Raw genomic sequence first — 26,335 nt, 5'->3', positions numbered from 1 at the left:
TCAACAACCTAGAAGGATGTGAAATCATAGTACTTGAAAGGAGAAAATCACAAAAGAATATAAACAATAATTCCACTTAGAAAAACTCAAAAGCCTACACAGCTAAATACACTGATAAAAAAAAAAACATGTGGAAGAATTGTAAAGCAAGAAAATGAAAAATACAAATTCAGGATAGTGATCCCCTATGATAGGTGAGAGGCAAGAGGAAGGTTCTGGAGAGGGGCTCCCGGGGCTCAAACTTAATGGTACTGTTCTATTTATTAAACTAGGTAGTAGGTACATGCATTCATTGTTTTGTGATTATTTTATACCTTATATATATTTTTTATAAGCATTCTACTTTACAAGCATATCTACTCAATATTTAAAAATAAAATTTTTAAAAAACGAAGCATGTAGTTTAAGTCCAGATTTTCCCTGCCATCTTTTAAAGTATAAATGATAATTTACATCAAAGGACTGAATCAGAAGCTCCCTGATCAGATACAGCTTGATGTTAGCAGCCCCACAAACAAACAAGTGGACACTGTGCTCACATATGAGGGTAAGGGGCACTGGGGAGGTGAGGATGGAGACCAGCCTGCCGGGCACAAAGCCTCAGCGAGAGCTCTGGGCGGCTCCTTGTGAGGAGGAGGCTTCGTTAGACTTCTTCCTCCCCCTAACGGCTGCTGGAGAGAAGCGCCAAGGACTTGGCACTCAGCTGGCTGCCCCTGGAGCACAGGACAGGAGCAGCTTAAGCTCTGACTATCCTCCTCTCTACCCCAGCTCAAATCCCACTAGCTCTCCTGGAATCCCACCATCCTTACCTGGGCACTGTCCGTGCAGGAACTGCCAGAGTCCCACGGTTCCCGGCTGCTGGAGGGTCAGCTTCTCTGCTTGCAGGGCCACAGTCAGGTCCTCACCACGTACCTCAATCCCCAGAGACACCTCATGCACCTTCAGGACCAGAACTGAGACCTGTAACGGGAGACACGCTTAGCTGAGTCCCAAGCTGCCAGCTGAGAGCCCACCCTCTGCAGAGAAGAAAGTAGAACAGCTGACCAGGTGAAGACTGAGGTCTTCCCCACTGGGTGAGACCGAACTGTTGGCCTCTGGCGACCCCTGGCCATAACTATCCACAACAGGGTTCTCTTGAACACCAGCACTGTCCACAGCATTGGGAAGAGATCCCGGTGGAAGAGATTCTGGACCAGACTCTGCAAAAGAAAGATAACAAGAGTTGGAGAGTCAAAAAATTTTACTCAAATCCAATCTCTAGTGACAATTGTAAAAACAAAAAACTTATGACATTCATGAGAAAACTGGAAATTTCAAGACTAACTGGATATTTAATGAATTTAGGGAATTATTGTTAATTTTTTAAAGTGTGACAATGGTATTTGTTCATGTTGAAAAAAGCCTGTAAATGGAAGCAACCCAAGTGTCTATGGACCGAAAAACGGTTAAACAAAATGTGGTACAAATGGAAAATAAATACTAGCTTTAAAAAGGAAGGAAATTCTGACACATGCTACATACAGCATAAATGAACCACAGAGACATCATGTTAAATGAAATAAGCCAGTCATGTACAATTCCATTTACGTGAGGTACCTAAAGTGGTCAAATTCATGGAGACAGAAAGTAGAATGGTGGTTGCTAGCGGCTGGTGGAAGAGGGAATGAGCAGTTATTGTTTAATGTGTATAGACTTTCAGTTTTGCAAGATGAAAAGGCTCTAGAGATAGATAGTGGGTGATGGTTGTACAATGATCTGAAGGTACTTGATGCTACTAAATTATAGTTAAAAATAATTACGATGGTAAATTTTATGTTATGTACATTTTACCATAATTTTAAAAACTTTTAATTTGGTTAAAAATCTGTATTTTCTAGAGATGTGTAATGAACATATTTATATATTTATGGATAAAATGATATGGTTGGGATTTGCTTCAAAGTAATATGGAAAGAAGGGAAGAGGGCAGAATAAATGAAATAAGAATTGCCATGACATCTGGTCCCATCGCTTTATGGCAAATAGATGGGGAAACAGTGGAAACTATGAGAGACTTTACTTTTTTGGGCTCCAAAATCACTGCAGATGGTGATTGCAGCCATGAAATTAAAAGACGCTGGCTCCTTGGAAGGAAAGTTATGATCAACCTGGACAGCATATTAAAAAGCAGAGACATTACTCTGCCAACAAAGGTCCGTCTAGTCAAAGCCATGGTTTTTCCAGTAGTCATGTATAGATGTGAGAGTTGGACTACAAAGAAAGCTGAATGCCGAAGAATTGATGCTTTTGAACTGTGGTGTTAGAGAAGACTTGAGAGTCCCTTGGACTGCAAGGAGATCCAACCAGTCCATCCTAAAGGAGATCAGTCCTGAATATTCACTGGAAGGACTGATGCTGAAGCTGAAACTCCAATACTGTGGCCACCCAATGCAAAGAACTGACTCACTGGAAAAGACCCTGATACTGGGAAAGATTGAAGGCAGGAGGAGAAGGGGACGACAAAGGATGAGCTGGTTGGATGGCATCACTAACTCAATGGACATGGGTTTGAGTAAACTCTGGGAATTGGTGATGGACAAGGAGGCCTGGTGTGCTGCAGTCCATGGGGTTGCAAAGAGTCAGACATGACTGGGCGACTAAACTGAAATGAACTGGGACAGTAATAATAAAGATTTTGTCGAAAATCTGTCATATGGCAGTTGTGATCATATTTGGAAATGGAAACCTTTCCAAATAAAAATAATTTTTAAAAAAACTGCCATGAGTTCTTAATATCCCAAGCTAGGTAATGGGTATATGAGGTTCATTATTTGATTCTATTTTTAAATATTTGGATTTTTCCACAAGAAATTAATAATAAAACAAACATGGATATGCCATCCAGTTTAAGAAACAGTATATTCTCTTTTTATTTTCATTTAGATACTCTTAAGTGACGATTTTACGCTTCCCTGGTTGCTCAGCGGTAAAGAATCCATCTGCAATGCAGGAGCCACAAGAGACGCGAGTTCGATCCTTGAGTAGGGAAGATCCCCTGGAGGAGGGCATGGCAACCCACTCCAGTATTCTTGCCTAGAGAATCCCATGGACAGAGAGCCTGGTGGGCTACAGTCCATAGGGTTGCAAAGAGCTGGGCACAACTGAAGCGACTTAGCATGCACACAAGGGCCGATTTTAAAAGTTTTCATTTTGATAAGCTGAAAGAATTAGTCTAACTCCTAGTGGGGTTTAATCTAACTCCTGAAAGTTACTCATTGTACTATAGACAAAAAGCTCCTGGTTATTTTCCAACAATGAAACACATAGTTAAGCAAAAGATAGGAAACACACACACACAGCATTGACACAGCCACAAAGTTAACCTACTGCCATCGCTCCACGGCTCTAAGACTAGCGCTCTCTTCTTTGAGTGTTGTTCTGTGATAAGGGTCAAATACCTATCAATAACCTAGAAGATGTGAGGATAAATTCAGACTCACAAATCCACGAAAACTTCGCTCTTCTTTGGCTTTGATTAAGAAAATGTCTGCTTCCTCAGAGCTCAGCCCCTTCTGCGTCCTGCTGGTCTGAATACAGGCACCAGAAGAGCCCTCTTGAGGCTCTACGACTCTGCCTGGCTCTGCGTCCACTTACCAGACTCCAAGAGCATCACGAAGCTCTCACTGCCGTCACTGTCCACTGAAATCCGGTCTTCAGGGCCACTGTTATCCAACGAGACGCCATCAAATGACTGCTGGGATACTGTCCTCTTCATGGAGAAAAATCGGAGTCGGGCAGCACCTCCACTTACGGGGGCTGCCGCCCCTTCGTCTACCTTGGCCACAGGCTCCCTGTTTGAAAAACAAAAACAGAAACCACGAATGTGGCTTAGGAGGCACGTTGTTTCATTCCCTTGCAAAACCCACCCTTTTCAGCCCAGACAACTACTGTAAGCATAAACTTTGAGGTCAACTATTACCTTCTGTAGAAGGGGGTCACACCATTTTTCAACTGCTGGGCCTTTCTGAACCCTCCTATTCCAGCATTTCAAACTGCACAGGCAGTTCTCCCATGTCAAATGTCAAGGTTATTCAGGATTATCCTATCTATAGCAGAGACCTACTACCTACAGCCCTGGTGCTTATGAGTTGTACCCAAAGCCATTCCTCAAGCATTTACTGAGTAACTTCTGCATACAAAGCACCACACAAGACACAGGGCAGTGGTGGCCAGTGACAAATAAGACACCCTCCCTGTCCTCAAAAAATGTGTATTCTATCAGGAGACAGGGGACTATACACAAATAACATTACACGGTAATAAGTCACACACTGTAAGAGGGACAGGGATACAAGCCAAAGGCTAGCCAATGCCAAAAAAAGGGAAACGATGAAAAGAAGGGGATCAGGAATGGCTCTGAGGAAAGAGATGATGTGTGAGGTGGTCCTTGAAAGACTGTGAAGGAGACAGCACAGAGGGCCTTCCGTGGGGAAGAATCAGCCTGAACAAAGTTGTTGCACCAGAAAACAAAAGGTACCTTGCAGACTAGCAAGCAGCGTAGCTCAGCTGGAGCACAGGCTTTGCTGGGGAAGAGCAACAGAAGTCAAAGTTAGAAGGTTTCTTTAAAGAAACTTGTAAAGACCTTTTGAGTCCACCCTCCTATGATACAGGTGAAGAAACTGACTCAGTTTCAGCTAAAGGTAGAATTAAGAAGAACCCAAGTCTCCTAACTTCTTGCTAAGTGCTCTTTTCACTTAACCACATGAGTTGCAGCCAGATCATAGGAAACCCTGGATAGAAGACAATGCATGAAAGTGCTCTGAAAACTATGACGTGTAGGAGAGAGATGAGAAATCTCTGTACTGTCCACTCAATATTGCTATGTCGCTAAAACTGCTCTAGAAAATAGTCTATTTTTAAAAAAATATAATGTGCCATATGGATATATCACAATAATTGATAATACCACACTAAGAAGTTCAAACTCAACTCAGAAAAAAGAAAAGGCCAGAAGGGTTTAGAATAGGGAAATAATAGGATTACACCTGTGTTTTAGGAAGTCTGACCTGCCTTTTTCAAATAAGCTAGAGATGGAAAGACATCCAACAAGAAAATCAACCAACAGTTTACTAAAATACTCCACCTGTGGGAGCAGACAGGAAAAACTGATGTGAGACTCCCTAGAGCCCTATACTCAGAGTCACCCTCCTAGGAGCATTAGTATCTAAAGGAGAATTTATTAAAAAGTAACTTCTCAGGCTTCATCTCAGACCTCCTGGAAGAGGAACTCTGAGGGTAGGGCTCAGCACTCTGTGTTTTAACAAGCCTCCAGATGATTCTGAAGTATGACTAAATTTAAAAGTATGGTCAGAACCTGACAAATGCCTGGAAAAGGCAGAGCTTGAATGAGCAGGAGAATGAGGTCACCCAAAAAATAAAGAAAAAAAGAGCTGGTCTGGGATAAGGAATTTAGTTTTACACATGTGAGGTTCAAGGCACCCCTGGAGAGCCATGTGGAACTATGTGCAGTAGATAGTTTTAAAGGAACAGCAGGGGAGGGAAGGAAATCAGGACTGAAAATAAGGACTCTTGCAGAAGTGAGTCAATGGACAAAATAACCAAGAGAGAAAGTACAGCTGACCCTTGAACATCACAGGTTTGAACTGCACAGGTCCACTTATATGTATTCTTTTCTCAACAGTACAGATTTTAGTACTACAGGGCTTCCCAGGTGGCTCAGTGGTAAAGAATCCACCTGCAATGTAAGGAGATGCAGGTTCAGTCCCTGAGTCAGGAAGATCCCCTGGAGAAGGAAATCGCAACCCACTCCAGCATTCTTGCCTGGGAAATCCCATGGACAGAGGCGCCTGGCGGGCTACAGTCCATGGGGTCGCAAAGAGCTGGGCATGCCTCAGTGACTGAGCATGCACACACAGGACTACATGGTCTACAGTTACCTGAATCTATGGATGCGCTGAAACCACAGATATGCAGGAACCATTCTACAGGTAAGGCCAACTACAAGTTACATGCAGATTTTCAACTGCACAGAGATTCAGTGCCCCTAACTCCCATATTGTTCAAGAGTTAACAAAATGTATTCAAAAATGCAAAGTGATCTAAATCTGAACGTTTGGCAAATTCATCTTAAATGAATGAAGAACCTTAAATTGTTTAAGGTTTAAAAGAACCTTTAAACAACTTAAAAGAACCTTAAAACGTTCGTAGTGTGTGACCCGATAATTCCACTTCCTAGGTTTTATTCTAATAAAATCTTTATTCTAAAGATTTTATTGTATTCTAAAATAAAAGATTGAGATATGAATAAAGAGTCATGTTCACAAAAAAAAGAACACTTAACACAGCATTGGTTTCACCAGAGAAAAAAGTAGAACCAGACTAAACAACCCCGCAAGCTAGATTGTGAACTGGATGAATAAATTATGATGTATCTATTTGCAAGAATATAATAAACCAATTCACCAAAGAATTGATGCTTTTGAACTGTGGTGTTGGAGAAGACTCTTGAGAGTCCCTTGGACTGCAAGGAGATCAAACCAGTCAATCCTAAAGGAGATCAGTCCTGAAAATACATTGGAAGTACTAATGTTGAAGCTGAAGTTCCAATACTTTGGTCACCTGATGAGAAGAACTGACTCATTGGAAAAGACCCTGATGCCGGGAAAGACTGAAGGCAGGAGGAGAAGGGGACGACAGAGGATGAGATGGTTGGATGGCATCAGCGACTTGATGGACATGAGTTTGAGCAAGCTCCAGGAGTTGGTGAAAGACAGGAAAGCCTGGCGTGCTACAGTCCATGGGGTCACAAGGAGTCAGACACAACTGAGCAACAACAAAAATAGGGCAATTAAAAATTATATATTCAAGTACTTCATGAATGGGAATCTTAAACAAAGTGAATAAAAGTGGGAATTTTCTATATTCTATAGAAATAACATAATCCTATTAAAAAATTGTGCAAACATGTACAAGCATTCACATGGACACATAAATACATGTATAAAATCTGGAAGATTCGAAAGTCAATGAGGGCTAGCTCTGGATAGTGTCGGGCTTTCCAGGTCCAGCTAGTGGTGAAGAACCTGCCTGCCAGTGCAGAAGACATAAGAGACACAGGTTCAATCCCTGGGTCGGGAAGATCCCCTGAAGGAGGGCATGGCAACCCACTCCAGTATTATTGCCCGGAGAATCCCACGGACAGAGGAGCCTTTGCAGGTCGCAGAGTCGACACGACTGCAGAACTGAGCACGTCACGCACGCACTGGATAGTGTCATTACAGTGACTTTTATGTTTGCTTCTTCATTCTTTTATTTTCTACATATCGACAAAATGAACACAAATTATTTTGATAATTTTTCAGTGGGGTGGGCGCCATGCCATGTGGCATGTAGGATCTTAGTTCCCCAACCACAGACTGAACCCGGGCTCTTTATGGTGGAAACATGGAGTCTTAATCACTGGACCACCAAAGAAGACCCCATTTTTATAATTTAAAAAATAAAACGATGATAAAAGTGATCAGAATATGGATAGCCTAGTGCCTTGGAACAGTTACATTTATAGGATAAAAGGAAGAAGAGAGCAGCCAAGGAAAAAGATGACTACTTCAGAGAAGTGTGAGTAACTGCGCAGGGTTACAAACACTCAGGATGGACTGACTGGAAGGGCTGGAGTCCTGGAGAAAGAGGACTGAGAAAAGGCCGCCAGCCTGGGCAGTGGGGAAGTCGGTGCTGGTGTTTGAACGAGCCCGTGTCACACACACCTTTCTTTTCTCCTTTCACCTCCCTCTGTCCCCAGCCCTCGCCCATCTGCATTTGGTAAAGGCAGCACCTTTGGTGACTGGGAGTTCAGGCTCTCAATCCTCACCCCAACACTCACAAGCTGTGTGATCTTGAGTAAGTTTGTTACCTCTCTGAGCCTCAGTTTCCTCATCTGTAAAATGGGGAGTGATATTAGTTCCTTGCTTATAGGGTTCTTATAATTCATTGGGTTAATATTGTAATATTTAGGACAGTTTCTGACACATAGAAAGCAGTCAATAAATCTTGCCTAGTATTATTATATAATTTATCTTTTAAGCTTTCCTTCTCTTTCCTCCTAGGCTATCTTGGCCAAGCAGGAAGAAGCCCACTTGCAGGCTTTGCTTTGAGACCAATTTAAGAAAATCCTCTTAAACAAAAGCTCTAAAGCCATTGATCTTCTCAGCAAAGATTTTCCATAGTTCTCATCATCCTTTCTGAAAGCACAGACACTCGTGGAAAAAATCTATGCCTTCCCTCCCTTCCGACTGCACATTTCTGTGTTTTCTGCTCACTCCCTACTATAGCCCCAATGCCTAATGCAGGGCCTCGTGCACAGTAAGGGCTCAGAAAATATTTGTGACATGAATGGATGAAATTCTCCCCTCTTTATTACCCTGGCAGATATTGATAGGTGTACCACAAAGAGCAAATCCAAAGCTCCAGCTTTTCAATGTATAAAAGACAGGATCCAGCTTTTCAATGTATAAAAGACAGGGCTCTGGTCTCTGAAGCCTCCATTTCCTCAGCTATAAATTGGGCTATGAACATCTGCAGCGAACTCCACAGACTATTGTGGGATTACATCAAACAAAATATTACCCAAGGGCCCACAGAAAAGAATAAAATATCATACTGGCATTATTATTCTGATACAGTATATCTGTATCAACAATAGGGAATCAGTGAAAGAGATAACTTGATGCTACGAAACAATAAATGTTGACTTGAAAATTGCCCAAGACCAGACTAAGATACATGGAGGCATGTGAAAATTCATGGGATTATGTTATTTTATTATAATTCTGGGTTCTTCCCCATCACAGGATTAGATGTAGTCCTGAAAATAAAATCTCTCTGACTGAAATACCTATTATCCTCTAAATACCTGAAAGTTCCTCTGCTGCTCTCCAGGCAACTCTGAAAACTAAAGCCTTTGCCACATTAACTAGCCCATTTTACACACACTCCTGGACTACAGGCACTTCCCAGTCTACAAATGTGCATGGCAGGAGGCCTGAGCCCCGTAGCCAAAGCTAGAAGGAAAAGATGAAGTGACTGAGGGAGGCAGAGAACCACTCACTTGGCTGGGGGCAGAGACAGCATCTTGTGCATGGTGGAGGTCATTCGGTCTCTGCCCAGACTGAAGGCATCCTTGGTCAGTGACATAGCTTCCTTGGTGAAGTCCATGGTGGCATGCAGTGCCTCCTTGGTGGCATCCTTGGTCATGTGAATAGCACTTGATAATTCTCCTTCTTTGTTCTTCAAGGGGATGAGCTCACCCTGTCCATTCAGACCAGAATCCCTGCTCCCTGGGGGCTTCAACGCAGCTGGTGAGTCAGATGCTTGGGCTCTGCTTGGTCTCTTGGCCTGTAAGGAATCAACTGCCTTGTGGCCCTTCCCTGCATCCTGCTGGGCAAGAGAACCTGCACCCTGTACTTCTCCGTTGCTGTGGAGAGGCAATGGCCTGTCCTGGGATGCATCCAGATGTTCAATGCCACTGTCTTCCAGAACCTTCTCGGGGCTTGCTGGGCCCTGTTCTGAGGAGGCGTCAGACTTCAGCTCCCGGTCCTCTGAAGGAGACAGCTCTGAATCTATCAGGCTGGTAGTATCTGAACCCTCAGAGTCAGCCTCATCAGCCCCAGGGGGAGGATGCATGAGCAGAACCACCTCCGCGCTGGGAAAGAGGACGCCAATGCAGGCTGTCTGGTCCTGCAGGGGAGCCCCAGTCATGGCCTCTGTATCCTTAGTCAGCTGCTCCTGAAGATCCTGAAGCACCTCCTTCAGGCGAAGGAGGGCCAGGTACTGGTAGTGGTCGAGCCGCAGGCAGATGTGCGCAGGGGAGTGCACAAGCATGTGCACGCCCGCCGTGTCCTCCAGCTCCATCAGAGGCCCGTTGCTGTCCACACCGCCGCTGCCTTCTTTTGGGATCTCCATGACTTCCGGAAGGCCTGACAGGCTTTTCAAATCATGCTCAGTCTTTGACCTCTGATGGGACACAGTGTCAGGGGCCAGGGCCTCAGAATGGACAGGACTGCCAAAGCTGGCGGACGGTTTCAGTCTCCCTTCTGTGGCCATACGCAGCTTTCGTGCCTGTGCTTGTTGCCAGCGGAGGGGCAGGCAGGCCCAAATGGACAAGGGGAAGGCGGCCACAAAATTCAAGGTGTGGCCTTTGAAGTTCTCTGTTCCCTCAAAGTCCAAGGAGATCTGGGTGAAGTGGATGGACCAGAGGTCCTGGGAAGCTTTAAGCCTCTGAGGAGGGAGAACACTAGACTGAGGGAGGCAGGAATCCATCTGGAAGGCGTGATCCATAAAAAACATGTGCAGAAAGCTGAAGCCGCCTGGTACCTTGGGAAACTGAACATAACTGGAATGAAAGAACTCAGTAGCAGCAAAACCCCGGAAGAGACTCTGGAGGTCTGGACAGCTACAGTATGGAGCGTGACGTGTATTGGTGGCAGTCATGCCTGATGCACAGAGGACAAGGGACTGGGGACGATGCAACACAGCCCGCTCTCTCTTCTCCAGCGGGAAGCTCACCTTCAGAGAGAAAATGAAACCCAGTTCAGAACGGCCAGCTGAGCATCACTGCAACCCACCATTAACACACGCATGTCGGACCATTTGGGTTGTAAAACTGCTTTTCTTCTTTCTATCCAATGGGCAGAGCAGAACCTTGAATTACAGTCATGGTAGAAACGCAACTGTGGCTGCCAATAGGGAACAGAAATCCCACTCTCTACCTTACCTTCAACCAGAAGGCATCCAGGCGGATGTCCAGATGTTCATCTTTCTGGCTGGAACCTTCCAGCTTGTAGATAGCTTTGAACTGCTCCAAGCTGCGGTACAAATCCAGGCAGAAGAGGTTTCCCCAGAGTAAGCTGGCAGGATCCATAGTAAATGTCAGACCATTCACCTGAATGTAAAGATTGGGACAGGGAACTGGAAAGCAGAGAAAAAGAATTGCCGCAAATGAAGTAACTGCTTGACTCTTACTTACCAGCTAATATTCATTTTATTATCAAGAGAGCAAGGTATCGGACTTCGCTGGTGGTCCAGTGGTTAAGAGTCCACCTGCCAATGTAGGGGACTCAGGTTTGATCCCCAGTGCCAGAAGGTCCCACACGCCAGAGGGCAACTAAGCCCATGTGCCACAACTACTGAGCCGCGCACCCAGAACCTGTGCTCCACAACGAGAGAAGCAACGACGAGAAGTCCCTGCACTGAAGCAGACAGCAGCCTCTGCTCGCCTAGAGGAAGCCCACACACCTCCACAGAGCCCAGCACAGCCAAAAATACATACATTTAAAAAAAGAGAGAGCCAAGGAATCTTCTGGGCAGAGTTTTCAACAAAAGTGTGCCACACTAACTCAAACACCTAAAACTCCTAACAAACAGAATAGGAACAGAGACTCCAAGGCTGACTAATGTGAACAGGATGAGTTAGACGGGAGGAAATGACCAGGGCAGATGCTTACCTGGCAGCTCCTGATTATCAGGGAAGTAATACTCTGTGAACTCAATATGAATGGCAGAGACCTGAGTAGGGAGGTTGTGAAGATTCCGACTGCAGGACAGGAGTGTCGAAGGCTTCTTACTTGGCTGTCCAGCTGTTGAAACCTAGGCAACCACAAGTGGCTGTTAGCATCCGTACCACACCCCAAACAGAATTTCCAGCTTCCTCTGAGGTAGGATAAAGCTTCTATAATTAATTCTTCCAGTGTCTGTCACGGGGAATAGAGTGATTTTCACATGGATGCCAGGCATTCTCACACCTGACAAACACGATCTGTGAGTTCATCTTTCTCATGAAAGGTTTGTAGTGGGGTATTCAAAGGAATTATATCAGACCATTGTATCTACTGTGGGCAAGAATCCCTTAAAAGAAATGGAGTAGCCCTCATAGTTAACAAGAGTCCGAAATGCAGTAAGTAGGTACAATCTCAAAAACAACAGAATGATCTCTGTTCATTTCCAAGGCAAACCATTCAATATCACAGTAATTTAAGTCTATGCCAAAGAAGCTGAAGTTGAATGGTTCTATGAAGACCTACAAAACATTCTAGAACTAACACCAAAAATAGATGTCCTTTTCATCATAAGAGGACTAGAATACAAAAGTAGGAAGTCAATACTTGGAATAACAAGCAAGTTTGAGCCTGGAGTACAGAATGAAGCAGCGCAAAGGCTAAGAGAGTTTTTCCAAGAGCATACACTGGTCATAGCAAACACCCTCTTCCAACAACACAAGAGAAGACTCTACACATGGACATCACCAGATGGCCAATACCAAAATCAGATTGATTATAGTCTTTGCAGCCGAAGATGAAGAAGCTCTATACACAGTCAGCAGAAACAAGACCAGGAGCTAACTGTGGCTCAGATCATGAACTCCTTATTGCCAAATTCAGACTTAAATTGAAGAAAGTAGGGAAAACCACTAGACCATTCAGGTATGACTTAAATCAAATCCTTTACAATTATACAGAGGAAGTGACAAATAGATTCAAGGGATTAGATCTGATAGATAGAATGCCTGAAGAACTATGGACGGAGGTTCATAAAACTGTACAGGAGGCAGTGATCAAAACCATCCCCAAGAAGAAGAAATTCAAAAAGGCAAAACAGTTGTCTGAGGAGGCCTTACAAATAGCTGAGAAAAGAAGAGAAGTGAAAGGCAAAGAAGAAAAGGAAAGATACATCCATCTGAATGCAGAGTTCCAAAGAATAGCAAGGAGAGATAAGAAAACCTTCCTCAGTGATCACTGCAAAGAAACAGAGCAAAACAATAGAATGGGAAAGACTACAGATCTCTTCAAGAAAATCAGAGATACCAAGGGAACATTTCCTGCAAAGATGGGCTCAATAAAGGACAGAAATGGTATGGACCTAACAGAAGCAGAAGATATTAAGAAGAGGTGGCAAGAATACACAGAAAAACTATACAAAAAAATATCTCAATGACCCAGATAACCATGATGGTGTGATCACTCACGTAGAGCCAGACATCCTGGAATGTGAAGTCAAGTGGGCCTTAGGAAGCATCACGATGAACAAAGCTAGTGGAGGTGATAGAATTCCAACTGATCTATTTCAAATCCTAAAAAGATGATACTGTGAAAGTGCTCCACTCAATATGCCAGCAAATTTGGAAAACTCAGCAGTGGCTACAGGACTGGAAAAAGTCAGTTTTCATTCCAATCCCAAAGAAAGGCAATGCCAAAGAGTGTTCAAACTACCACACAATTGTACTCATCTCACATGCTAGCAAAGTAATGCTCAAAATTCTCCAAGCTAGGCTTCAACAGTATGTGAACCGAGAACTTTCAGACGTTCAAGCTGGATTTAGATAATGCAGAGGAACCAGAGATCAAATTGCTAACATCCGTTGGATCATAGAAAAAGCAAGAGAATTCCAGAAAAACATCTACCTCTGCTTTATTGACTGTGCTAAAGCTTTTGACTGTGTGGATCACAACAAACTGTGGAAAATTCTGAAAGAGATGGGAATACCAGACCACCTTACCTGCCTCCTGAGAAATCTGTATGCGGGTCAAGAAGCAATAGTTAAAAGCAGATATGAACAATGAACTGGTTCCTAATTGGGAAAGGAGTACGTCAAGGCTGTATATTGTCACTTGGCTTATTTAACTTATATGTAGAGTACATCATGCAAAATACTGGACTAGATGAAGCACAAGCTGGAATCAAGATTGCCATGAGAAATATCAATACCTCAGATACATAGATGATACCAGCCTTAAGGCAGAAAGCAAAGAGAAACTAAAGAGCCTCTTGATGAAAGTGAAAGAAGAGAGTGAAAAAGCTGGCTTAAAACTCAACATTTGAAAAACTAAGATCAAAACAAAAAGAAAAAAAATGAAAAAAAAACAAAAAGAAAAAAAAAATTAAAAAACAAAAAGAAAAATCAAAAAAAAAAAAAAAAAGATCATGGCATCTGGTCCCATCACTTCTCACTTCATGACAAAGAGATGGGGAAAAAATGGAAACAGTGACAGACTGTTTTCTTGGGCTCCAAAGTCACTGCAGATGGTGACTGCAGCCATGAAATTAAAAGATGCTTGCTCCTTGGAAGAAAAGCTATGACAAACCTACACAGCATATTAAAAAGCAGAGACATGAATGAATGAACTGCTTCCCCGCCTTTGCAGCCCTGTTTCCCCATATCATGGGCTCCTTACCTGGTGGATGTCCAAGTCATCCACCCTTATGACCAAACAGCTAGAGCGCAGGCGGTTCCATGCTGGAGGCCGAAAGACTGTCTGCCGGCCCTGAGAAGGGCTTCTTTCTAGGGGGCTCTTTCGAGGACTGGAGAAAGAATCTAAGTAAAAATAAGAAGGTGGGAAAGAGATTCAGATACACTCAGTTCTCATTAACAGAACTCAGAAAGTAAAAACTCTTAAGATCATTAATGGTACGTGTAGAAAAGAGCTTGTCAACACTGGCAAGCTTCTGGAGGGAACTCAAAAATCATCTTCTCCTTCAGACCAAGGCAACAGAGATGAACACGGAATAGATATGTTAACAGCCGCTCTTCCACATTGCAGCTCTGCCTGGAGACAAACAGGACCCATAAAGAAAAAAAGTCATGAATGTCTCTTGGTGCAATAAAGTTAGCATAATTAGCCAGGCCAGTGCTTTATTGCCACTGTATACTCAAAAGGCAAATGTCAAGTGACAGAGTTACGGGATTCCTCCAGCTCCTCATAACCCACCTGCTTTCCTCCGGAAGGAAGAGTCTGCCCCCAGGTGCCAGGGTGGTTTCAGATCTGTCTCCTGGTGCCACTTCTCCATCTTACTCTGAAATTCTGTCACCAGCCTCTGGGCCCACTGGCCTCGGGTCTCCATGGCCTCACAGTGACGCACCCAGTGTTTGCAGCTATCACCTGTGCAACAAGGCAAAAAGATTTCAGCCTAAGATCATGATCCAATGTCTTAATTATTCTTTTCCATTGGTATAGCTTTCCACAGTTCAGAATCTGATCCCTTACCACCAATCCAAAATTCTCTAAGATAAGAAAAAATTATCCAGTGAGAGCACTCAAGTTCTTCTGGATTCTGTATGTGATTTTTCCTAAGCCTCCCTAAAGGCCAGCTGCTGACTGCTGCATCTTTGACCGTGGACCACTGGAAAGGCTCTAAAATTAGTGGAAGTGAGGGGCAGAGCACAGAATCAAATGCCACATCTCAGGCACTGCTTCCCCTCCTACTTCTCATCAATGATAAAGAGTCATCAACAGCAGACCCCACAAGTTTCCAGAGATGTCCTCTTGAAAAAAGACTACAGCCAACACCTCTCTGAGCCTGTGCTGCAATCCCAGGCAACCTTCTGCTGGACAATCAGGGGTGAACTCAGGCATCAGTCTTCAACACCTCAGCCACACTAAAACTGCACGCATTCAGCCTTCTCCTACCTGCCCAGTGGAAGGGGTAATAGTCGAATGCCATCTTGCGAAAGGTTAGCTGCATTGCACCACCCATGAGTCTGTTTGCAGAGACACCTACAAAGACAAATAATGGTGAAAAGTAGCATAAGAAACAAAGAGGCCTAAACACCACTTGAAGCACTGAAAAGTCCTCCTGAGGGTCAGCTCCCAGGCCTGGCTGATTCATAAGTGCAGCCAACAGGCTATGATGGTAGGTGATTTGCAAGGCTGAGCTATCCTCTTTTGAACTGCAAAGTATATACTCTAAAATTTGTTTGTTTTAGAAAAGCATATTCCATTGTCTCTGTAAATGGCTGCCCGATATCCAGAGAGGCAAAAGCAGCAGCAAAGCTCAGGATTCCAGAATTCCAATCTTAGGTCTCCCACAGGCACACCTGACAACGTTGACTGACTGGTTCCCCCAAACCCGGCAATACCAGTACCGCTGCCTCTCAATACAACTCCTGGAGAGGCATAAGCCAAACTCTCCAACAAACAGGGACCAATGTTATTTCCTTCCATATCTTAGCTAAAACTGTGATATCGGACAGTCATTATTACACACTGCACATACAAAGAATGATGGAACACAAAACCACTGCACTAACAAGGACATTATAAACAGACAGAAGAGTGTACACAAATTGAAGTTTGTCTGCAATTGGTCAAATATTCTATTGTAGATCCTGAATTCAATTCTGACTAAATGAATGAACTTTCCATGTTTCTATCTTATCTCTCCAACTGGACTCTAAGCACAGTAAGAACAGGGACTATTTCTTCTCCATATGTGTGATGAAGAACACTTGTCCTGTTCTGCACTTCCATCCTATCCCTTCCTCCCTATTTCCAGGAAAGGGAAATACTGTGGGACCATCTAGCTGTCAGCTGGTGCACCTACAATCAGGGAGTCATTTCCATCCAATCTAGGTACTACCACCCCAAGTTCTGGACTATTCACCATCCTACCAAGAGGTAAACCTACACCAATGTTACTGCTGCTCAACCTTTTTGTCATAATTAGTACCTCTTAGGAGCCTGTTGCGGAGGAGCCTGGTAGGCTGTAGTCCGTAGGGTCGCTAACAGTCGGACACGACTGAGCGACTTCATTTTCACTTTTCACTTTCATGCATTGGAGAAGGAAATGGCAAGCCACTCCAGTGTTCTTGCCTGGAGAATCCCAGGGATGGGGGAGCCTGGTGGGCTGCCGTCTCTGGGGTCACACAGAGTCGGACACAACTGAAGTGACTTAGCAGCAGCAGGAGCCTGTTTAGATGTTTTTTACCTCACTGCCCCTTCCCTATGAAATTTAATACTACAGATACACTGTATATCATACGTACTAAAGCTTATTCCTTTTATTCAATGCAAGGTTAAGAAAGACTGAATAATTTTTTTAAGTTAAAAGATTTGGGACTTCCCTGGTGGTCCAGTGGTTAAGGCTCCACACTACCAGTGCAGGGGGCATGGGCTCAGTCCCTGGTTGGGGAAGATCCTACATGCCATGTGGACAAATAAATAAATAAATAATTTTTTTAAGTAAAATTAAAGATTTAAAGCTATTAATATTGAATTTAATTTTGTATTTACTGAGTAACTTTTAAGGTAATTTATTTCTGATATAAATTATAATGTGTAGAACCATGTATGCATTTTAGCAATTTATATAAATACATAAGTGATATAATCAGATTATTAGTTATTCAAAATTATCTTTGAAATAAACAAAAATTTTTAATTAATTTCTTACAATTATTTTTCATTAACCTTTAACTTTCACTTAATATGAGAAAATAACTTTTGGCTTAACTTTGTTGTTATTGAGTCACTAAGTTGTGTCCGACTCTTCGCTTAACTAGGTGCTAGATATTCATTCAGATGGTGTCAATATTTTCTCAACACAATTAAATTACTGACTTGTTGAACAATTTGTGGAATTAAATAATAAAATATAAACTATTTTTATTTAATTCTCAAAGTTCAAATTACAAAAGTACTAAGCATTAATGGGAATTCCCTGGCAGTCCAATGGTTAAGACTCTGCATTTCCATTGCAGGGGGTACATGTTCAATTCCTAGACAGGGAACTAAGATCTTGCATACCACATGGCATGGCCAAAAAAAAAAAAAAATACCCTAAGGATTAAATATAAACAACACTGATGAGGCAACCAGTGGCAGCCAAGAAATATATACAAGCCACCTCTCACCATCTGACTTTGAGATCAAGGACTTTCAAGACTCAAAGTCCGCTAATCACAGCCACCTATTTGCCATAGTTTATAGCCCTAATCTTCCATGAACTCAATATCAACGTTGCTCATATGATACCCAAGAAAACTCAATAAGAGAAATTAAATACTAAGGAATAAAATTTTGTGAAATAGAGTTAAGCACTGTTATAGCTAAGATTTTTTTCATCCCTGATCCTCACCAAAAAACCAATTTTCAATGTCCAGAACAGGCATGCATCAAGACAGAAAGCTCAGTGGTTGTTCAGAGCTGCAAAATGGGGACTGGCAGCTAGTGGGTACAGAGTTTCTCTTAGGGATGACAAAAATGTTCTCAAATTAGATTGCAGTGATGATCACACAACCCTATGACTACACTTTAAAACACTGAGTTGTATATTCTAAATGGGTGAATGGTATGCTATGTGAATTCTACATCCATAAATATTATGTGCATGCTCAGTCATTTTTGACTCTTTGCAACCCTATGGACTATAGTACTGCAGGCCCTTCTGTCCATTGAATGATCCCAGCAAGAATATTGCAGTGAGTTGCCACTTCCTTCCCCAAGGTATCTTCCCATGTGTGTCTCCTGCATCTCCTGCACTGCACGCAGATTTTTTGCCATTGAGCCACTGGGGAAGCCCATCAATAAATAAATATCTGTTTAAAAGAAAAGAGTGGATTTTTACTGCTGAGGGTGACAGCATCCCAGTTGAAAATGTATGACCTCGGCTGCTGGAGGGAGAGCATTCCACAGCCATGCTCCTATTGGATTTATTTGGAACTAAAAGAACAATCGACTACACAGACTGAACATATTAAAATATGATCTAGAATCAAAGAATTGAAATCAAATTACCAACTATCAACATATATAATTATAAACACATAATCATAGGTGACAAATAGTAAATAGTGTATATAAATGACTAAAATTCTCTAGTGAGATGGTGGGAAGAGGATAGCCTACCCTGAAGAGAGATAAAGAAAGCTTTGGCTCACAGCCCCTAACCTGAGGGAAATAATTAAAGAGGCAAATGACACTCTTTTCCTCATCAACAACTCACCTCCTCCTGGAAGCTGCTCCAGTTTGATTTTAAGAGACAGTGCTGCCCCACCCCAAGCCACCCTGTCCTCAATGACCTACAAAGTTTCCAACAACATCACCTCCAGTACCAAGGGATAGATAAGTGTGTTAGTCAGAGGCCCCAACATCCAGGCTATAGTGTCCTTAAAGAAAAAGCTGACAGATATAGCCGATCCCTAGAGCAGCACTGTCCAAAAGAACTTTCTGTGATGATGGACATCTTCTAGGGTTCATCAGTCAGTTCAGGCGCTCAGTCGTGTCCGACTCTTTGTCACGCCACCTAGGGTCCACAGATTACTTGTAATGTGACTGCCGCAAATGAGGAACTGAATTTTTAACTTTATTTAATTTTGATTTTAATTTAAATAGCCACACGTCTCTCTCTATTTGCTACCATATTGGACAGAGAGTTCTCAATTCAGTTTAGTTCAGTCGCTCAGTCATGTCCGACTCTTTGCGACCCCATGAATCACAGCACTCCAGGCCTCCCTGTCCATCACCAACTCCTGGAGCTCTTACAGCAATGTTATCCAATAGAAATGTAACATAAGCCACATAATTAAAAATTTTCTAGTAGCTACATTAAAAAGGTTTTCTTTCAAAAAGTAAAAATAATTTTATTATTACACTTTAAACCAACATACTCCAAATATTATTACTTAACATGCAATCAATATGAAAATAATTACCAAGGTATTCTGCGTCTTTTTTTGTACTATATCTTTGAAATCCCACATGTATGTTACACTTGTGGGGTTTGGATCAGCAGGACTTGCCTGGTGGTCCAGTGGTTAAGACTCCATGTTTCCAACGCAGGGGGCATGGGTTTGATCCCTGGTTGGAGAACTAAGATGCCACACGCTGTATGGCATGGCAAAACAAAACTTCACTCAATTTGGATCAGCCCATATTTCAAGTGCCCATTAGTGGCTAGTGGCTGCCATACTGACCAGGACAACTCCAGACAACCTTAGAGCCCTTCCTATAACACGGTTCTTCCTTCTCCTTTCTTCCCAAATCCAAGGGGAAGAATCAAAGTCACAAGAACTCCTCATGTTCCTTGGCCTTTCACACAGTCATATGCCACGCCTGGGTATGGTTGGCTGGGCGTTCTCCCTCTGTCTCATGGAAAATGTCCCTAAAATCCACCGAGTAGATTAATTCAGCTTCATAAATAAATGGGGGCTTCAGGGAGGGCTAGCCATTCACATCTTAGTGTGGATTACAGAACCCTGCTACAGGAAGAAGACAGGGCTCTACACCCTCATCTAGCAAGAGGATGAAACTCTCCAAATGTATTTTTAATAAAGATTTCTGAAAGGAATCATAACAAAACAAAACTCCAAAGTCTTCATAGTAACACTTGGAAGAAATAACCGAACAAAATAATAATTGGTTTAGCAAAGAACCTTCAAAATGAGTGGGTAGCAAACCAGTGAGTGGCAGAAGCCATCTTTACCCTGTCACTGCTCCTTCAGCTCTTTCATCGTGGGAGTGCAGACAGGCTAAGTCCTTTCAACACCAAGGCAGAGCAGAGCAAGCGGCAATGCAGCTTGGTGACCCAGGAATAAAAGGTAGGTTCCTCCAAGGAAGGTGAGTCTAAGTCTCATGAAGAGGCAAACACAACCTCCAGAGACGATAAGGCAGCCAGAGAACCAGCTACCACATGACAGCATCTAAACCCAGAGCTGGCAGCAAAGGGGAGCCAAGGGGGAGCAAGGAGAACTGACGGAACCAGCAGCAGAGAACTAATAATCCAAACACTGGCCTATGATTAAGGCCCTCCAAGTTCAGTATATTAACTCATTTGAGCCTGATACAACCTGTGAGTAAGAAATGATTTAATTCAAGTTCACAAATGAAGAAACTCAGAGAAGTGAAGGGATTTTCCTAAGACTTATAAAGGAAAGCAATGAGTCAATTACTTTTCATTCTGAATAAACGTGTATGTGTGTTTAATAACAATTGCTCTAATGGATGAAAAAGTATGACAAGAACACACTGTAACCTCTCTGCTTGGGAAGAACACATTTATATATAAACTGACTCAAAGATCTGAAAATTCTGAGGTTTCCAATAGTTGAATTTACCCTCTGGAAAGCTTATAACAGTGGTCAGCAATGCCCACTAGGGAGGGAAAAAAAAGGATACACTGCTTGGGCTCTATCCCAGAGGATTCCGATTTGGTGAGGTCTGGGAAGAGGCCCAGCCCCTGTATTTTACTGCCTCTCAGGCGGTTCTGTTGGACCCTAAAGGCTGACAAGCAGTAACAGAGAGCTGCCCCAGGAGCGCTGAGACCTGAGGAGGGCTGTGATATGGGAAGCCAACAAAATACCCCAACAGAGTCTGGAAAGAGCCTTCCATCCCCCAGAGCTGCAGGCAGTGATGGGCCGCCCACCCAGGTCGGCCTCGCAGGATACCTGGCTCTCGGGACTGGCTGTCATCACACACGACGTGCAGGTCCAGGCGCGAGATGAGCAGATGGTAGGAGGACTCTTTCACGTCAAATTTCTCAAAGTACTGGCCGAGGCGGCTGCTGCTGCTGCTGCCCTGGCTGCCACCAAACGCCTGGGCCCAGGACTGTTGGGCGCTGGGGGCAGGTGGGGTGATCTATGTGTGACAGAGAAAAGCAAGACGTCCAGACCCGGACAGCGTCCTTGCTGGCCTTCTTTAAGCTTTAGTTCAGCCTGAAGAAAATCACAATTTGATAAGATGTCCCTTCCCTCTCATAATCATTCTTTTTAATCACATATACTTTATTATACACTGAATAGTAATATCTCCTAAGTTTTCACTTTTATAGCCTTGAAGAATTTTACACTTGTTTCTTTATATGGTGGCACTTCATTTGCTTTTCTATGTGATAATGATAACAATTATATATGGTATTACATTCATATAAATAAACACACATCTTTTTACTTCTAGCCCATTAAGTCTTTCCTAAGGTACAGTGATGCCCCTCATAACGGTACGCCTGGTAGCTCACATAGGTCTGTCCCGTCTAAACAACCCAAAGAATCCAAAGAAGCCAAATTATAATTAATCTAGTAACTGTCAGAGTCCTGTTTTGACATTTGAACTGCTTTCTAAGCTTCCCTCCCACCCAGAACTTACCTGACTGATGCTAAAACACCTCCTCCAAGAAGTCTTCCCTAAGTACCCTCTCTCAGCCCAGGATCCCTCTGCTTTGTGTTTGGCACACTATTTACCTCTATTATAGCACTTGTCACATCATATTGTAACTACTTGTTTATGGTCCATATTTTAAGACAGCAAGAGCTCCAGGGTCAGGAACAAGAGGCTTTCCAGTGGCCAGCACTGTACACCTAACACACTAGAGGCACCAAATGAAGAGAATACTGGATAAAGGCACAGGCAGAGCCTATGCACACATAGAAGTGAATGACACATTCTCCCAAATAAGCGGAACAAAATCCAGGCTCCACCTATGCTGGTGTGAATTAGGTCTGGCCTGCCATCTCCCCACCACCACCAAGGGTCTCTGTTTCACCTCTAACCTGTATAGGTTCAGGGGCCAGGGTCTTTCTCTGCTGGGCAGCCTTCTCCATGGCCTCACTTAGTGACTCTGCATATTTCATCATAGCCTTGAGCTGCGAGTCCGTTAGCACCCAGAGCAGGTCATCCAACAGGAACATCAGCTTGGAGGCTATCACATTGCAATCTTTGGTCTGGAGGGGTCACAGAGAACACAGGCTTCCACATCTGGTACCATCCCAACTCCTTAAAGTGAGTACTGCCCAACAAATTTCAGAGATGGCTTTTCAATCCTCAATACAAGAAAATATCAAGTACTTTGGAGAGTTAATTTCTTACCAGACTACAAAAGTTTTCTGTGATTAACAAAAAGCAGTAATAATCAACTGCCTATGTCCCCATATACAGGTAAAAATTGCTATTTCCAAAATTAAAATGATGGAAATAGACATGTTCCCTCAATAGTAGATTTTGTGCAACACTGAACTGCAGGTCCTCCCCTTTCAAATGTCATTTCAGGGGCCAATAACACACGAAGAGGAGGAAACACCAACTCCAGCACTGTCTGGGAGAACAAAAGATGGATGTTTTCGTGAGGACAGAGAACACACTCACTCTTCTCTTGAGGGCTATCTGGATCCTGCCTTGGTTGGTAATCAGCCTCAACGGAGTGCTGACTGGGTCCTGGTCACCATTGTCTGTAGCATCTGCCTCAATTCGAAGTGTTTGCCAAGTTATTTCCTTAAATGTTAAAACCTAGAAGGAAAAAAAGTAAAATCCCTTAACGTTGTGGATGAAATTAATCAAGAGGCAGGAAGTCCAAGGGGACAAGACTATCGAGGCAGAGACCCCACCATTCTTAGCTGGGACCCTGCTCACAGAAGGCAGTGCATCACAAATTCTTAGATGAGGAAAAGGGCTTCTTGGGCTCCCAAGAATGGGGAAGCCTTTGACCCAAGACAGGAGTACAGTCATTGGGAATTTGCTATATGACACAGGGAGCTAGAAGGCTGGGATGGAGTGGAAGGTGGGAGGGAGGTTAAAGGAGGGGACATGTGTATACCTAAGGCTGATTCACATTGATGCATGGCAGAAACCAACACAATACTGTAGAACAATTATTCCCCAATTAAAATAAAAATTTTTTTTAATGAATCCTTTGAACCCTCCCGTCCTCCCCCCCTTGCAATGGCAGGGCTGTCACCTCTCCTCGGTGTGGGTCAGTGATGCGGGTGAAGCGGAGGTCACTCTGCTGCCAATTGGGGTTGACACTATAGCCCTGGAGCTGCCACAATTCAAAAGAAGCGTGGAAGGCCTTGGAGTGAATCTTGATGGTGATGGAGTTGACCATGATGAACATCCCCTCCACCACCTTCTCAGCAAAGCCATACTCACTAGGACAAACAAGGCAGATCAATATTCAGGACCATGTGAGACTTTGGCATTAGCACACCTTTTTCCTTTTCTGGTTGTCCCATGCCTTGCAGGATCCTAGTTTCCTAACAGGGGGTTTGAACCCAGGCCCAGGCAGTTAAAATGCTGAGTCCTAACCACTGGACAACAGAGAATTCCCTCTACATACTCTTTATAATGGAAGACTTAAGACTTTTAATAATGCCTGTCTTTAGATGCTAGAACTGTGGACGGTTTTTTCAAAGTTCTCTCCTCCCACTTCTGCTTTATATTTTTTAAATTTCTAAAATTTTTATGATGATGCAATACTCTTTCTGATGAGCTTTTTCTTTTTTAAGAATGGAATAAAAGAAAGAGTTGACCTGGAAACAATCTCCTTCTGGTTAGAATAAGTTGAAAAAAATATTTTCCAAGTCCACAAACTACCTGAATAAATATTTGACTATTGTCTGTGAGGAGAGATATTATCACTACAGAAAGGAAACAGTCGGTTTCAATAATGTCTTCAAAGACAGAACATGCTCTGTGAAAGCGGTGAAAGAGGAAAGAGGTACAGCCAGATGAGCGTGAGGTTTAACCCTGTGAAATCAAGTCAAGAACAGACCCACCTCTGCCTGTCAAACCCACCCCAGAGAGCACAGCTGTACGTCACAGAGGCCAAAACAGCAGGTAGAGAAATGAAGGCCATCCTTAAAGTCCTTCTAGACATGGAAAACACAGACATTCTTGACATGCCAGTGACACAGTTTTCATTATAACAGATAAAAAGGTCTGGGAATTATAAACTGAACACACACACACACACACACACACACACACACACACACATCTCTCTGCAATTTATATCACAAAGCGCTAATATCTCTAATATAGAAAGAGTTTCACAAAACTGAAAAGAAAAAGACCAATAGCCCAATACAAATGGGACAAAGTAGGGACAGTTCACAGAAAAATAAATGCAAATAGATATTAAAGATAAAAAGATGTTCCACCTCACTCATGTATCAAAACTACACTGAGAGTCATTTGATTCAGGACAAAAATGACAGTGAAGTAGGGAAAATTCAATAACGGTGCGTGGTCAGTTTGAGGCTAAACGTAAAAAGAAAAAATAATGTTGACCTTCATCTTGCATCAAATGAACAAAAAACCAGTTTCAAGATTGACTGTAGATCTAAATGTGAAAGGTCAAATAATAAAGCTAGAAGAAAACATAGGAGAATATCTTCACGCCTTGAGATAGGAAAAGATTCCTTAAATAAAACACAAAAAGCACCAACCATAAAGGGAAATAAAGATATATAGGACCACAGTGGAATAATGTCTGATCAATAAAAAAATAACATTAGGAGTGATAAGACACCTACACAGTAAGAGAAGATATGTGTAATACATGTATGTAACCAAGGACTTGTTTCCAGAATATAAAAAGAACTTCTACAAATTAAAGAGAAAAATATAAATAACCCCCAAAATAAATGGGAGAAAACATCAATGCTTTATGAAAGAGGATATTTGAAAGTCTAATAACTCATCAAAAAATGTAAACTAAAAATAAAATTTGACGCAACTATTAGGTGGTTAGAATAAAAAGAGAGACAAGACTAAGTGCTAACAGATGGAACGCTTATGTACTGCTGGGGCGAAACTGGTGTAAGTGCTTTGGAAAACTGTTCAGCAGTATGAACTAAAACAGAACATATGCATAGCCTACGACCCTGCAACTCTACTGTCAGTTCAGTTCAGGTCAGTTCAGTCGCTCAGTCGTGTCCGACTCTTTGCGACCCCATGAATCGCAGCATGTCAGGCCTCCCTGTCCATCACCAACTCCCAGAGTTCACTCAGACTCACGTCTATCGAGTCAGTGATGCCATCCAGCCATCTCATCTTCTGTCGTCCCCTTCTCCTCCTGCCCCCAATCCCTCCCAGCATCAGAGTCTTTTCCAATGAGTCAACTTACTGTAGATACATACAAATTAGAAATGTGTACATATGTTCACTAAGAAGCATGCATAAGAATGTTGATAGCATTACTATTCTTTTTTCTTTAGTTAAAAGTTAAATTTTTAACTTACATATAGAAAAGATCATTCTTTGCAGGATACACATACAAGGTTTTGACAAATGCATAAAGTCACGTATTAACTACCACACTCATTAAAAAGGACAGTCCTATGTAGCAACAGTATGCTAAATAGCCAGAAAGTAGAAACAAATGAAATGTCCATCTACAACAGAATAGATAATTGTGGCATGTAATGGAATATCATATAGTAATGAGGATTAATGAAAAATAACTACAGGTAACCACATGGATGATTTTTAAAAACATCATGCTGAGCTAAAAGTATGTAGATACAAATGACAACGTATTATATTATTACATTTATATAAATTTAAAAATAGGGAAACTAATGAGTAAACTTCCAGATTTCAAGCTGGTTTTAGAAAAGGCAGAGGAACCAGAGATCAAATTGCCAACATCCACTGGATCATTGAAAAAGCAAGAGAGTTCCAGAAAAACATCTATTTCTGCTTTACTGACTATGCCAAAGGCTTTGACCGCGTGGATCACCACAAACTGTTCAAAATTCTGAAAGAGATGGGGATACCAGACCACCTGACGTGCCTCTTGA

General features: G+C 42.6%; 1 protein-coding gene across 2 annotated transcripts in view; it reads right to left on the bottom strand.

Moving 5' to 3' along the window:
* UHRF1BP1 (UHRF1 binding protein 1) overlaps nucleotides 1–26,335 on the bottom strand; it is a 72,900-nt gene that overhangs the window by 10,101 nt on the left and 36,464 nt on the right. Inside the window, exons 5-17 of one of the 2 annotated variants that reach the window (XM_027524954.1) lie at nucleotides 23,491–23,680; nucleotides 22,902–23,042; nucleotides 22,310–22,480; nucleotides 21,209–21,398; nucleotides 15,456–15,542; nucleotides 14,757–14,927; nucleotides 14,223–14,362; nucleotides 11,499–11,640; nucleotides 10,769–10,962; nucleotides 9,104–10,560; nucleotides 3,634–3,830; nucleotides 1,045–1,199; nucleotides 810–960 (exon numbers count right to left, since the gene is read on the bottom strand). In XM_027524954.1, the coding sequence (XP_027380755.1) occupies nucleotides 810–960; nucleotides 1,045–1,199; nucleotides 3,634–3,830; nucleotides 9,104–10,560; nucleotides 10,769–10,962; nucleotides 11,499–11,640; nucleotides 14,223–14,362; nucleotides 14,757–14,927; nucleotides 15,456–15,542; nucleotides 21,209–21,398; nucleotides 22,310–22,480; nucleotides 22,902–23,042; nucleotides 23,491–23,680 (3,386 nt within the window). The remainder of the gene's footprint in view (nucleotides 1–809; nucleotides 961–1,044; nucleotides 1,200–3,633; nucleotides 3,831–9,103; nucleotides 10,561–10,768; nucleotides 10,963–11,498; nucleotides 11,641–14,222; nucleotides 14,363–14,756; nucleotides 14,928–15,455; nucleotides 15,543–21,208; nucleotides 21,399–22,309; nucleotides 22,481–22,901; nucleotides 23,043–23,490; nucleotides 23,681–26,335) is intronic. The other variant, XM_027524955.1, reaches the window with a different exon arrangement.

This window comes from Bos indicus x Bos taurus, chromosome 23, assembly GCF_003369695.1.
Source record: "Bos indicus x Bos taurus breed Angus x Brahman F1 hybrid chromosome 23, Bos_hybrid_MaternalHap_v2.0, whole genome shotgun sequence".
Taxonomy (NCBI): domain Eukaryota; kingdom Metazoa; phylum Chordata; class Mammalia; order Artiodactyla; family Bovidae; genus Bos; species Bos indicus x Bos taurus.
The sequence above is the reverse complement of the archived record's forward strand: the minus strand, read 5'-3'. Positions and strand labels throughout refer to the sequence as shown.